The 12,407-nt window shown below is 44.0% G+C and overlaps 1 protein-coding gene across 9 annotated transcripts in view; it reads left to right on the top strand.

Moving 5' to 3' along the window:
- The window catches only part of CALD1 (caldesmon 1), a 145,708-nt gene that overhangs the window by 119,120 nt on the left and 14,181 nt on the right, over window positions 1-12,407 (top strand). For 7 of the 9 annotated variants that reach the window (XM_063395147.1, XM_063395149.1, XM_063395146.1 and 4 more), the window contains 5 exons: window positions 442-1,456; window positions 2,062-2,136; window positions 6,561-6,703; window positions 9,848-10,103; window positions 11,890-12,030. In XM_063395147.1, the coding sequence (XP_063251217.1) occupies window positions 442-1,456; window positions 2,062-2,136; window positions 6,561-6,703; window positions 9,848-10,103; window positions 11,890-12,030 (1,630 nt within the window). The remainder of the gene's footprint in view (window positions 1-441; window positions 1,457-2,061; window positions 2,137-6,560; window positions 6,704-9,847; window positions 10,104-11,889; window positions 12,031-12,407) is intronic. The other 2 variants (XM_063395153.1, XM_063395154.1) reach the window with 1 other exon arrangement.

Below are 12,407 nucleotides of genomic sequence, written 5' to 3' on the forward strand. Positions count from 1 at the left end.
TGTCCTTTGCCTTACTGCATATCACAGCAGTTTCCTACAGCGAGCAGATACACCAGGTGTGGGCTCCATCCAGGAGAGTCAGCTGCAGTATTCATTTCTGTCCACCAGCATTCATGCAATCTGCCCAGTAATCCAGAAACAGTCATAGGAATGAATATCCCCACATTTCCAGTGGCCATAGCACAATTGATAGAAGAAACCAGAATTGTGGTGGCAAGGGCTAACAGATACTGAGCACAAGAAGCAATTTATTTAAGGCCAGGAGAATGGATATGGATGGCAAAACAGCAGCTAAAATTCGAAGCGTGCAACTTTCATGTGTTTTCCAACCATGGCATGATGTGACAGCAAGATTTTTTCCTAGAAACAGTGAAGTGCATGTGCTGCTAGAGAGAATTTATTTATTTGTTTATTTAATCCAAACCTGTCCCTTTTGCACAGTGTGGCAGGAGAGGAAAGCAAGCGCTCCACAGACGATGAGGCTGCGTTGTTGGAGAGGCTGGCAAGACGGGAGGAGAGGCGCCAGAAACGCCTGCAGGAAGCCCTGGAACGTCAGAAGGAACTCGACCCCACGATCACAGATGGGAGCTTGTCAGTGCCCAGCAGGAGAGAAGTAAACAACGTGGAAGAAAACGAGACCACGGGGAAAGAGGAGAAGGCTGAAACACGCCGAGGGCGCTACGAGAGCGAGGAGACGGAAACGGTCACCAAATCGTACCAAAGGAACAACTGGAGGCAAGATGGGGAAGAGGAGGACAAAAAAGAAGGAAAAGACAAGGAGGAGGTACAGGAGGAGAAACCAAAGGAGCTCCCCGTAGAGGAAAATCAGGTAGATGTGACAGCAGAAAAAGAAGAGGCAGGAACTGTAAATGCAGAGGAGCACAAAGCAGAGAACAGTACAAATGCTGTGCCAGAAGGGACACAAAGTGTAACTGATGCTGTAGATACAGAGAAGGTTAGGGATGAGGAAAAGGCTGAGGCAGAAAGGAAGGAAGCAGAAGAAAAGGAGAGGCTAAAAGCAGAGGAAGAAAAGCGGGCAGCTGAGGAAAGACAGAAAGCAGAGGAAGAAAAGAGGGCAGCTGAGGAAAGGCAGAAAGCAGAGGAAGAAAAGAGGGCAGCTGAGGAAAGGCAGAAAGCAGAGGAAGAAAAGAGGGCAGCTGAGGAGAGGGCAAAGGCAGAAGAGGAGAAGAGGGCAGCTGAGGAAAGAGAGAGGGCTAAAGCAGAGGAGGAGAGGAGGGCAGCTGAGGAAAAACAGAAAGCAGAGGAGGAGAAGAGGGCAGCTGAGGCGAGGGCAAAGGCAGAAGAGGAAAAGAGGGCAGCTGAGGAAAAGGCTAAGCTAGAAGCAGAGAAATTAAAGGAAAAACAAAAGATGGAAGAACAGAAAATAGAAGATAAACAGGTAAAAGAGAAGAAAGTAGAAGACGAAAAACCTCAAGCAGCTTTCTTAAAGAAAAAGGTACAGTAAACATTTTGCACCAAAACAAGACACCTGTGGTTTGTGTGAAATGTAATGCAAGAAAAGATTGAGTTGGAGTTTCCTCACAGATCTAGTCCTGTACTGAAGTTACTAACACTTGTGCTGTCGCTCTCTCTTTTTAAAATTAAATCCCCCCCTCTGCTTACCAATAATTCAGTGCACAACAGGCCTGACCTCACTCCATCATTCAGAGAAAACCTTGCATGTTCAGACCTCTGCATGTCCTTTCTTCTGCTGCCTTTTTACCCCTCAGCTGCTATAACCTGGCCTGATGCAGTAACACATGAGGTGGAGGCAGGCACATCTTGGCAGGAAACATCATGGGCACCTGTGAAATTGTGTGAGGAATGCTGTGTGCTGAATGCAATCACAAGAAAGGGGCTCAGTACCGGGACACGTGAGCATGGTGCCACACCAGGGAGAAAGGCCCACGTGGGGGGAGTTTGAGGGTTTGGAGAGGGTGGAGGGGGCACAGCAGCACAGGATGGAGCTGTGGCTGCACACGTGAGCACAAAACGAAAAACGCAAACAGTTTGTTTTTTGTGCTAAAATATAAATAAATTATTAAAAACCCAAAAACAAAGGAGGAAGAAAAAGTGGAAGCTAAAAAGGAAAAGCTGCCAGAAGAGAAGCTCCAAGCTACCTCCATAAAAGATCAGGTAACTCATAAACCACCGATCTAGATGTGATAGGGAAACTTAGATACGAAAACAAATCAGGCACCTATAAGTGGAAGTTGCTTCTTCAGCAAAGTACTTAAGCTTGTGCTCTACATCAAGAACATGGGTAATCCTGCTGAAATAAATAGGGATGAAGCTCCTTAAGTGCCTAAAATTAAGTAAATTCTTAAGTAGTTTGTTCTTTTGGGGCTTTAGGAACAATTCCTGTTTGTCTTAAAACAAATATTTTAGGAAACTCAGTTCAGTCAACAACACAAGTATGGCTTTTCCCCCTAGGGATGAAATTTTCAGGACAGTATCAACTAATCATCCTTCCCTGGTTCCCTCTCACTTTACTGTGAACTTTTTCCCTGTGAAAAGAACTTACTCTAATAATAATCATTATCATCATCATCATCATGATAATTAATAATAATCATCATAATGATAATAATTATCTAGGCCCCTTGGCCACCTGACTGCCTTAACTAATAATTCCCCCGCAAGCTGCAATACCCCGTGATATAAACTGTGCATACCCAAGATTCTTCTTTTGTTTTAAAGAGAAAACCCACCAAATTTACTGCATTGCATTTCCACTGTAAACACAGGAGCTGGTGCCATGGTGTTTTACTGTATGGTAAGTAAATAAGATCTGGGGGCCATTCACTCCTCAGGGTGGAGCTGGGTCAGGGAGCCCTGCTCTGTGCTGTGCAGTGGGTTTGGTTCAGTGCAGCAGCTCTCAAAACAGCCCCTGGGTAGGGGAGAATGCTCAGAGCCTTGGAAATTTGGACCCTTTTGGGTTCAGCCAGGTCTGTGTGGCTTAAAGGGAGCCTCAGCACAGATTGCAGCCTGTCTGGTGGATTGGGACATTGAGGGTTGTAGAGGGTCCACTGCAGGGTCCTTAGTTAGCAGATGAGTTTGGAACATGCTGGAGATGCTTAGCTCACCCTCAGGGAGCAGTGAGGAAATAGCTGCAGAAAAAAAACCCAAAGGGATGGATTATATTAAGAAGGCAGAACCAGTTTCCACTGTTCACTTTTGCATGCAATATTTGAATATTGCAAGTAAATGTAAAGAGGAGTCTGCGACTGACCACAAACTTTGATTTGTGGGGAACTTGAGACACAGTTGTCCTGCTTGTTCTTATGTAGAGCTTGGCCAACTCTCCCTGGAGCTCTCATCATGCTTTTAAAACCTTCCCACTGGGCTAGATTATTCCAGGAAATTGGCAGGACTTATAAAAGTTACTTGTGATTTTAGTGTTTCCATCTTTGGATGCTGAAGCTGAGACAACTTAATACAATCCCACTTCTAGTGCAATGTTGAATACCCACCCTGAGCATTCAAAATGTCTTGAAAATCTCAGTTGTTGCTTCTTTACTTGTGAACAGAAATTGATGATCAGGCAAGATCAAGCTCCTATCTCTGCTTCTCCCTCCCCTTTCCAAGACATAAAAATTCAAAGAGGTTTCTTTCTGAATGTGCTTGCAGCTAAGGGGATGCCAGTGTTTCATGAACAAGACCCTGAGGGAATGGAGTGTATCTAAATAATCAGGTTTTGCTTTTGCTTTGGACCTCAAAAGTTCAGGTTTTGATTAATTTGGCAAGCAAAAAAAAAGGTCTCTCTTTCTGAACTTCTGCACAGTTTTTGGTTCTTAAAAGTGACCTGAGAAGTTCATAAGAACGAGCTTTCTCATGATGTGAGACTCCTGGTATTTCCTGCTTCCAGTTTGGCCAGACGTGCTGCAGCAGTTGCTTTTCTCATGGTATTTGGGGATGGCATTTGACTCTGCAGGGAAGCCCTAGACCCAGATGCCCACAGCTTTTAACTCCCCAAATAACTGAGCCCAAGTAAGGAGTCAAATCTGCCAGATGGGCCCCAGCCCCAGCAACTGATTTGCTTCAGTCTGAAGGTGTTCAAACTCAAAATTTAGAAAGCTCAGCTCTCAAATAATACCATAAAATCTAACAGAAAAGAGGCAGTAGAGAAAGAGATACAAATATAAATACATAAAGCTGGAAATTTGTTAACCATGCCTTTGGTCATGTTCTAGCTTGATATCAAGATTTGTGACAACATGTGAACTATTTCGGATCAGGTAATATCTCCTGTCTGCTCCAAGTGGAGTCCTTTTTGAAATCAGCAGAAGCTGAATTAGTCTGCAATTTAGAGAAACAGTGAGACAAGGGAAAGAACTTAATTTGTTGCCTGCCTTTGGAATGAGATACAAAGGTTTCTGCTTCTTTGGTAATCAATCTCTGCTTTGGTATTAAAATTAGTAGGAGAAGTATTGAGCCCAGAAGATGTGAAATGTTTCTGTAATATCTTGTTTTGCCGTCTTTTTGAATAAAGAGGCCAAGCTGTGTTAATGGTTTTCTCAAATGCAGACACATTATCATAAATCCTACTGCCTTCTGAAATGCTATTTCCTAACCTATTATTTTTAAAACTATATTGTTTTAATATTAGTTTTCTCAGTGATTTCAATTAAGATGTAAGGGATACAACCCTCCCCAGTGGACCTCAATACATAAGGCAGCTGGGAGCGTTGGCTTTTTATTAAGACTTAGGAAGGTCTTGATGAAAATCTCAGCAAAGGAAATCTCATGCTCTCGAAATCCCAGGACAGACATCCTGGCACAAGAGATCTTGCACCAATGCACACAGCCGGTTTCAGCATCACCCTGCCTGGGGCTGAAGGGCTGGGAGAGGCAGAGAGATCCCTGCTGGGAGCACCATCACCAGCTCACCCCAGTTTGGGAACACCCAGAAGAGGATGCTGTCTGATGGCATCCATCAGGATAAATGAATGAAGGCCCTGCTTGTCTCAGCTCCTAGAAAACAGCAAACCACTCCTTGGTTTATTACAATAAATATTGGCAATAATGGCCTCGCTTGCAGCAGTTGCAGCATCATGGCCAAAGAATGCTGAGCTCCCCTCCTGTCCACCAGGGAGCTGCTGCCAGCTCCTGTTGGCAGGAGAGGGTGGGAAAAGCCTGCAGTGCTCTCAGAGCAGAGCAGAGGCCTCTGTTGGTCGTGTCCAACAGCCCCCACCAGCAGCAAACTGGCTCAAGAGGTTTGAGCATCCTGTGCTCACTCCTAACGTGTCCATGGCATCTGGTTTCTCTGAGAGCCAAACTGGCCCCAGGTGAAGTCAGCCTGACTTCAGGCTTCACTCTGCACCAGCCTAATTCAGTGGCTTAGGAGGAGCTTGGCTGTGAAGACTCTGAACTCATCCTTTGTGGTTTTGCTTCTCCAGGAGTTGTTCTTTGATGAGGAAGAACAGAAGTTTCTTTTGATTTGGGGTGTGAAGCCCTGTACTGCTTTTTTATTTCAAGGTGCATCTTCAAGGCACCTTTCAGAGCAGCTGTGCTGCAGACAGGACTGTTACAGAAGCTCTTCATCTTTCTAGTTAGCAAATGGGATTGCAACAGGTTTCCAAAGTATTTATTTTCTAAAGATCTCCGCTTGAATTGTTTGAAAGTTTGAAAACTTTCAAACTGGAACTTTCTGTTGAACGTTTGTTTTGGCTGGTAGTCTTAACTAACAGGGAAGAATATTTCTACCTGAGGATACATAACTTAAATCATTCCACTTTCTCCTTTCACCAGCATCTAACCATGACTCTGCATGCTGGGTCAGGCCATCTGTGGTATTGATAAATACTTCAAGCTCATAACTCTGAAGAAATACTGGAGAATGAAATTTATGCACAGAATACTCTTGATTACCATTAGGAATCATAAGACACAACTTTTTAAGGATAAAGGGAATTTTTACTCACGTTTTCCAGAGCATTCCCTTCTGCCTAGGTTTAAATAATCATGTCTGATAATGCTACCCATGACCAGCCCCAGGCAGGGCTGTGCTTTTTGTCAGTAAGTTTTGCTCTGATACAAAGATGATTTTGTGGTTTTGGCCATTATTCTTGCAATAATGAAGTCTCCTTCTGCTATGACACTGAAAAGCGCATGAAGCTTGACATTTGTTGGAGGTTATGTGTTATTTTTATTGTACTAATGCCCTAAACCTGGTACCAAAAATGTATTGGCAAGTCCCAGAGTTTGCAACCCACAATCTTAAGAAGCAACAGGTGAAAGATGCTGCAGTGGGAGGGAAGAGTGGGGATGCAGGGTGGTGGCACAGTCCCATGGCCACAGCAAACTTTCACAGAAGACTGATAATGTTATTTTCAAGATGCTTTGCCCTGGAATTCAGCTCAGGACACCCAGGTGATAGTTGATCACAGTTTAGAGCTTTGCAGACCAGTTCTGCCCTACAGCACAGGAACAGTTAGAAGGCAGTTCCCAACCCTGCCAAGAAATTTGTGCTTCTCAGCTGCTGTTTAGAATGCCTCATTCTGACACTCTTTTTGTGTGTCTTGTGCTTTGTTCTGTGATTTGTGCTATCTCCTGAACAGGTAAAAGATGACAAAGGCAAAACACCCAAAGAGGAGATGAAAAGCGTCTGGGATCGCAAGAAGGGCGCTCCTGAGCAAAAGGCACAGAATGGAGAGCGTGAACCCCCTGCCTCCAAACTCAAACCCACTGAGAATGCTTTTGGGTGAGTTCCAAGTGAAAATTGGGCTTGCTTGAGCTCCAGCACATCAGGGCCAGCTCTGGCTCTCTGCTTGTGGCAGCTGAGTCGAGAAACCGGGCTGGCAACACCAGCAGTGGCTCAGGTGCTCCTTGGGCTGCAGTTCTGTAGTTTCTAAGCTGTCCCTGCTCTGCTGCAGTAACAACACAAAGTCCAGCAAGCAGAGGAAATGGCCTTGATCCCTCAGTAGAGACAAGAGCCTTGGCTTTGCTCTGCTGGGGCTTTCCTTCCTTACTTATTTCTGATATCTGCACAGAGGCAAATAATGCCAAAACCCTAGGTTTTGTGTTCTCTAATTTTTTTAATCAGAGCTCACAGTAATTGTTGACATGCACATAGAAATAGTAACCTATTTTCAACTACCCACCTATCTTTAATTATCAGAAGAAAGCACAATCCAGCTGGTAACTCTAGAAAGAGCTTCTTTCTTGATTTCAAAGCAAACATTGAAATTAATGGCTTCTGAAGAAAAGCGTTTTTCCAGTTAGGTAAAAACCTCTCCTAGCCAAAATAATCTTCTTTTTTCTTTTTTTCTTTCTTCCCCCCCTTCCTTTTTATAGCTGTATCACAGTTTGATTTTTATTTTTCTTTTTAAGGAAATATTTGGCTTGTGCTTATATTGGGAAATTCAAAGCAGGTAACAATTTTCTAATGGAAATTTTATTTGAAAGGATCCTGCCTGCTAAAAGCGTGGGGTACATGAAATAGAAATTAAGTTCTTCCTTTTAGTAGAAAACTAGGAATGAGTAGGTTAGAAATCTAAATTTTTCTCCTATTGCATCTCTCTTCCTCTTTTACTTTGACACAGGCAAAGGAAAGGTTAAGCTCTCCAGGCACTTTGAGAAAACTGAGCATGGCAGATGGGATTTGCTATTGTATCTCAGCATTCCCCTCATGATTCTTCCGGGAAAAACAAACTTTCTCAAAATAAAATGCAGTTCAAAAGACCCTGGAGACACCCTGACCTAAGGCCAAAAGACAGACAGCAATGGAGATGGAGCAGCAGGAAATTGGCCTTGCTCAAAACTTGGGTCACATCACCAATAACATGAGAATGATTTTCTAAAAATATTTTTGTTGTGTTTTCATTTGCTTTACTTCCTGTGGGAGAAAGGCATTAGTGACAAAATGTAGATTTGAGTTTCCACTCCTTTTTTTTTTTTCTATTTCTGTTTCTACTGTTTCATGAAAGTGTGAAGAAGCCTGTTCAACAACCTCTTATCAGCTGTGTACAAGATTTGGGTTGACAACATCAGCAGAGATGCCTGTGTTTGTTGGGTTGTTAGGTTTGAATTAGGGGCTCTTGGCCCATTTTCTAATGAACTGCCCCCACAGAGCTGAGCTTTGTCTGGAGCTGTCCTTTGTTTCTTTAATTTTTCTTTTTTTTAATACACACATCAGATACTATTTAGAATGAATATAACTTGGCTAACTTTCAGTGGTGAGAACTGAGAACAAAATAGGGTAGTGGAGGCTAAAGAAAAATGTTATCTTTCTTTCTATCTATGCCAGTCAGTACGAGAAATACAGAATAAAATCCCATTTTATGGCTTCCCTTTCCCATCTCCCCTCCTACCTGCCTTCCTCCCTATTCTCATACAGGACTGCAAAAGTCTTAAATATGATGTAACATGTTTTTTCCACATTGTTCTGACATTTCTGGCTCCCACAAACCATTTCTTTCCTTTTCCTCCTTGTCTGAAAGCTGGCAACCAGCTTCATCTCTTAATACCAAGGAGGTGCTTACAAAATTCTTCCTCCACCCAGCACCTCAATACTAATTTCCCAGTGTCGACAGCAGAGAATAGAGATTTCCCAGAATCATGAGAATAAAGTAAGGTCCAAACTTTAAATATCCTTCTTGGTAAGGAGGCCAAAACAATCACCCGAGGTCTGCAAACAAGAATGTTCAGACTGGATTGTGGCACTGACTTAATCAGCTGAAAGTTGAGAAGTTGCTAATTTTATTGAGGCTGACTGCACTGAGGGCAAACCTTCCTTCTGTGCTGGTAGAGAGCAGAGTGGCTCTTAGGAAAATCTTGGCAAACATTCTTCATTCTCTTAATTCTGGAGGCCAAATGTTTGCCCTTGCCAGGGGGATCTTCTTGTCTGTCTGAAGTGACCTCTTCCTTCTTTTTTGGGCCCAAAGCTTGGAGGTCTTGGTGAGTTGACCAACACAGAGACCAAGAGACAAAGGAAAAAATAAATATTGAGGTTCCTGGGTTTGTTTGCTGGAAGGGCTACAACCTTGCAATGAAGCAGGAAAGCCTTCAGATAGCCAGGGACTTCTTTTGTCCTGTGCAGCATTAGGTGCATTGGATCTTTGGAAATTACACAGTGCCTTGTAGAGGCCTGTGGAATATTTTGGGTTCTCAGTACTTCTGCAACCTGAACCAGAGGTAGTCCAGGCTGGACACCCACTCATAATCACACCTCAGGTGCTGCTCTTCACTTTGTTTTTGAAAGGAATAAATGAAATTTCAAATTAAATTTCCAATTTATTCTCACACTACTTGGTCAATTGTGTATGTATGTGCCATGGGTTAGCTGAGGTGTTAGGGCTGGGTTGGACTCGAGGATCTTTAAGGTCTCTTCCAACCTGGTGGTTCTGTGAATTCTGTGAAAATAACAAACAGCAAAATAACAATTCTGTGAAAATAACAAATAACATACAGGAAAACCCCATCTCACTGTAGGGTTCACCAGAAAGGGCCCAGGCCAGAGCGTTACAGTTATTTATATAAAGTAGGGGGCAGAGCTTAAGGGGAAGGAGCCAATAGGAAGCGGGGATTAGAATATGCAAATTAATGCAGCAAAATTAAACCAATCGGGGAACAGAACCCAGGGAACATGCTAGAACATAACCTTATATGAACAAACTAATTTACATAACAACTTCCCAGAAGACAACTCTTCCCGCCATAACCATTGGGTGGTTCCCAAAGCTTCGAACCAGGGGTTTCTCCCAGCTCTCCTCCCGGGCCTCCCCGCCCAATTCCCGCAGCGTGGAGTGCCCGGCTCTGGTGCTGCTGCCGGGCACGGGGCAGCGGGTGGCTCTGGCCGGGCAGGGAAAGCCCCATGGCCCCATTTTCCCTCCTGCCGCCCTCCCAGGCGCTCCGGCGGGAAGGGGACGGCGGGCGCGGAGGAGGCGAAGCCGGGCGTGGAGGCTCTGCGGAGGCTGGAGGATCAGCGGCGCCGCCGCGGCGAGAACGAGAGCGAGGAGCTGGAGAAGCTGAAGGAGAAGCAGCAGGAGGCGGCAGCGGAGCTGGACGAGCTGAAGAAAAGGCGGGAGGAGCGTCGGAAGATCCTGGAGGAGGAGGAGCAGAAGAAGAAGCAGGAGGAGGCTGAGAGAAAAATCAGAGAGGAGGTAAGTGTGAAGTACGGAGGGTTGGACTTGGGTTTAGTCCATTATTATTATTTTGCTTCCACTCCCCTCTCACTAGTTGCATCTCTAGTGAAGTTGACAACTCCTTTTTGCCTAGTGAAGACCTGAGGTAAAACATGCAGCACCCAGAGCAGGGAAAAATGTTCTAATTCTAGCCTCAGGAAAGGCAGGGCTCCAATATCTGCTTTCACGAGTCAGGGTTTCATCTGTGATAGATGCAAATTTCTTATCTTCTTGGGGATTCAAAATCTTGGGGCAGTGCTATAGCCGCAGGATTTTTTTGACATTATAAAGATTGAATTACAAAGTGCATGTCAAAATTTATCTGCTGCAGATGGGCTGGAATGCTAATGTTATATATAGTTACAATGGGCTAGATCTCATTAGGGAGATATTCTTGTCTATTTAAATATTGAATATCCAACACATCTGTTTTCTCGTACTTCCTCTGCCAAGGGACTCTACAAATAGGATTTCCAAGTCTCTGGTGCATCATTTAGGAATCCTAGTTGTTTGGAAAACAAATGGTAAATGAATAATACTGACAGTATCTGGCAGCAGAGTGCCAATTCCTTTAATGTACTAAGTTCTTTACAGCAGAACTCGGCAGATGCCAAGACTGCACAATACCTTGCTGGTCAGACCCCACTGGCCAGTGCTCACACTGGTGCTGCTTTGAGGGCTTCTGCTTTGACTTGTAGCTCGTTGTGCTGGTTTGAAAGCAAAACCAGGGAGACTTCAAGTCAGAAATACAACTTAATAGGGAGAGAACAAGCAACAAGAAAGATAAAAATAAAATAAAAATAAAATAAGACAAATACAACAATGCAAAGGACCCCTGACAGAGTCAGGATGCAAACCTGACGCCCTGTTGCTCAGGGTGTTGGAGCAGCCCGCAGTGAGTCCTCCCAGAGTGACAGATGTGGCTCTGTTGGAGTAGAGATGATCCTCCAGAATGGGTCCAGTCCTCCTCTGGGAATCCAGTGGGAACAGGCTCCCTTGGGGTTTGGGATTGCTGTTTTATCCCGGTGGAAAGGCTTTGGCTCCTCCCGCTGGGTGGAGCATCTCCCAATGGGATGAGGTGATGTTATCAGTCCTGTGAGAGACCTTCAATGGCCCATTCACAGGGGATGTCCCTCAGAGGAGGATGGGTGCAGGAAGAGATAAGGAGGCCCTGCCTTATCTGCTGTTATCAGGTGTCCATTAACAGAAGGGATCTCCCCTCTTTCCACCCCTAGAGTTACAAGAGATAAAGAACAATATCTCCCAACCGACTTCAACAGATGAAAATAGAATACACATTTTTGGTTACATTTCTCAACCCAGGTCACTCGTGAAGCAAAACTCATCTCTGGAGGGAAATCTGCAAGCGTTTAATCGTGGGTTTCTTGGCCACCTATTGATTTTTCCACGTTAAATATTAACCTTGGCACAATAAGTGGCAGAGCAGAGGGACAGAAGGACAATACCAGTATGATACATGAGCATACAGAGAAACTGAGCCCTCTTTAAGTGGAGCTATATGACAAGAAATGTGGTGGCTTCACTGTGAGGAGACACTAGAGCAGCACACACTAATTGTCTTCCTGGCATCCTTAACACTATGATGGATTTGCATTAACACCTTTGGACATTTCAGGCAGATCACTGAACTTTTTCAACTGGCATAAAAACCTCTTCTTAGAAAACCTGGTAAATGTTTCCAGGGCTGCACAACCCTGTGATAGTGATACAGTTTCTGACAGAACAAACATTCATATTTTTTAAGGAGGAAAAGAGGAGGATGAAGGAGGAGATCGAAAGAAGAAGGGCTGAAGCTGCTGAGAAACGCCAGAAGATGCCAGAGGATGGTGTGTCTGAAGACAAGAAGCCATTTAAATGCTTCAGTCCTAAAGGTTCATCTCTCAAGGTAACCTCCCCATTCATCTAAAAAGGACATAAAAAATAATGGGGCTTGTAAACCAATGGTGCAGCATCAAAAGCAATGTTGAAATGCTTGTAATCAGAGCCAGGAAAATGCAGTGGTAGACTTAGCCTGAACCCTGTAGTTGTAAGACTTCATTCATTGGGATGATTGAAAATTAGAGTTCCTTCCTAAAAATAAAGACTAGACTTAACAGCTGTCTCTCCTCTCCAAAAATGACCTTCACCTTCAAGAGAAAATTATTTTTGAAACCTAGAGCTGTACTACTGTGTTGTTTTTAATTTATTATAGGAGTGCTTTGTGAACTGGAGTAGAATCATAGAATCATTTAGATTGGAAAAGATCTCTTAAGACCATTAGGT

Source organism: Prinia subflava, chromosome 4 (assembly GCF_021018805.1).
Source record: "Prinia subflava isolate CZ2003 ecotype Zambia chromosome 4, Cam_Psub_1.2, whole genome shotgun sequence".
Taxonomy (NCBI): domain Eukaryota; kingdom Metazoa; phylum Chordata; class Aves; order Passeriformes; family Cisticolidae; genus Prinia; species Prinia subflava.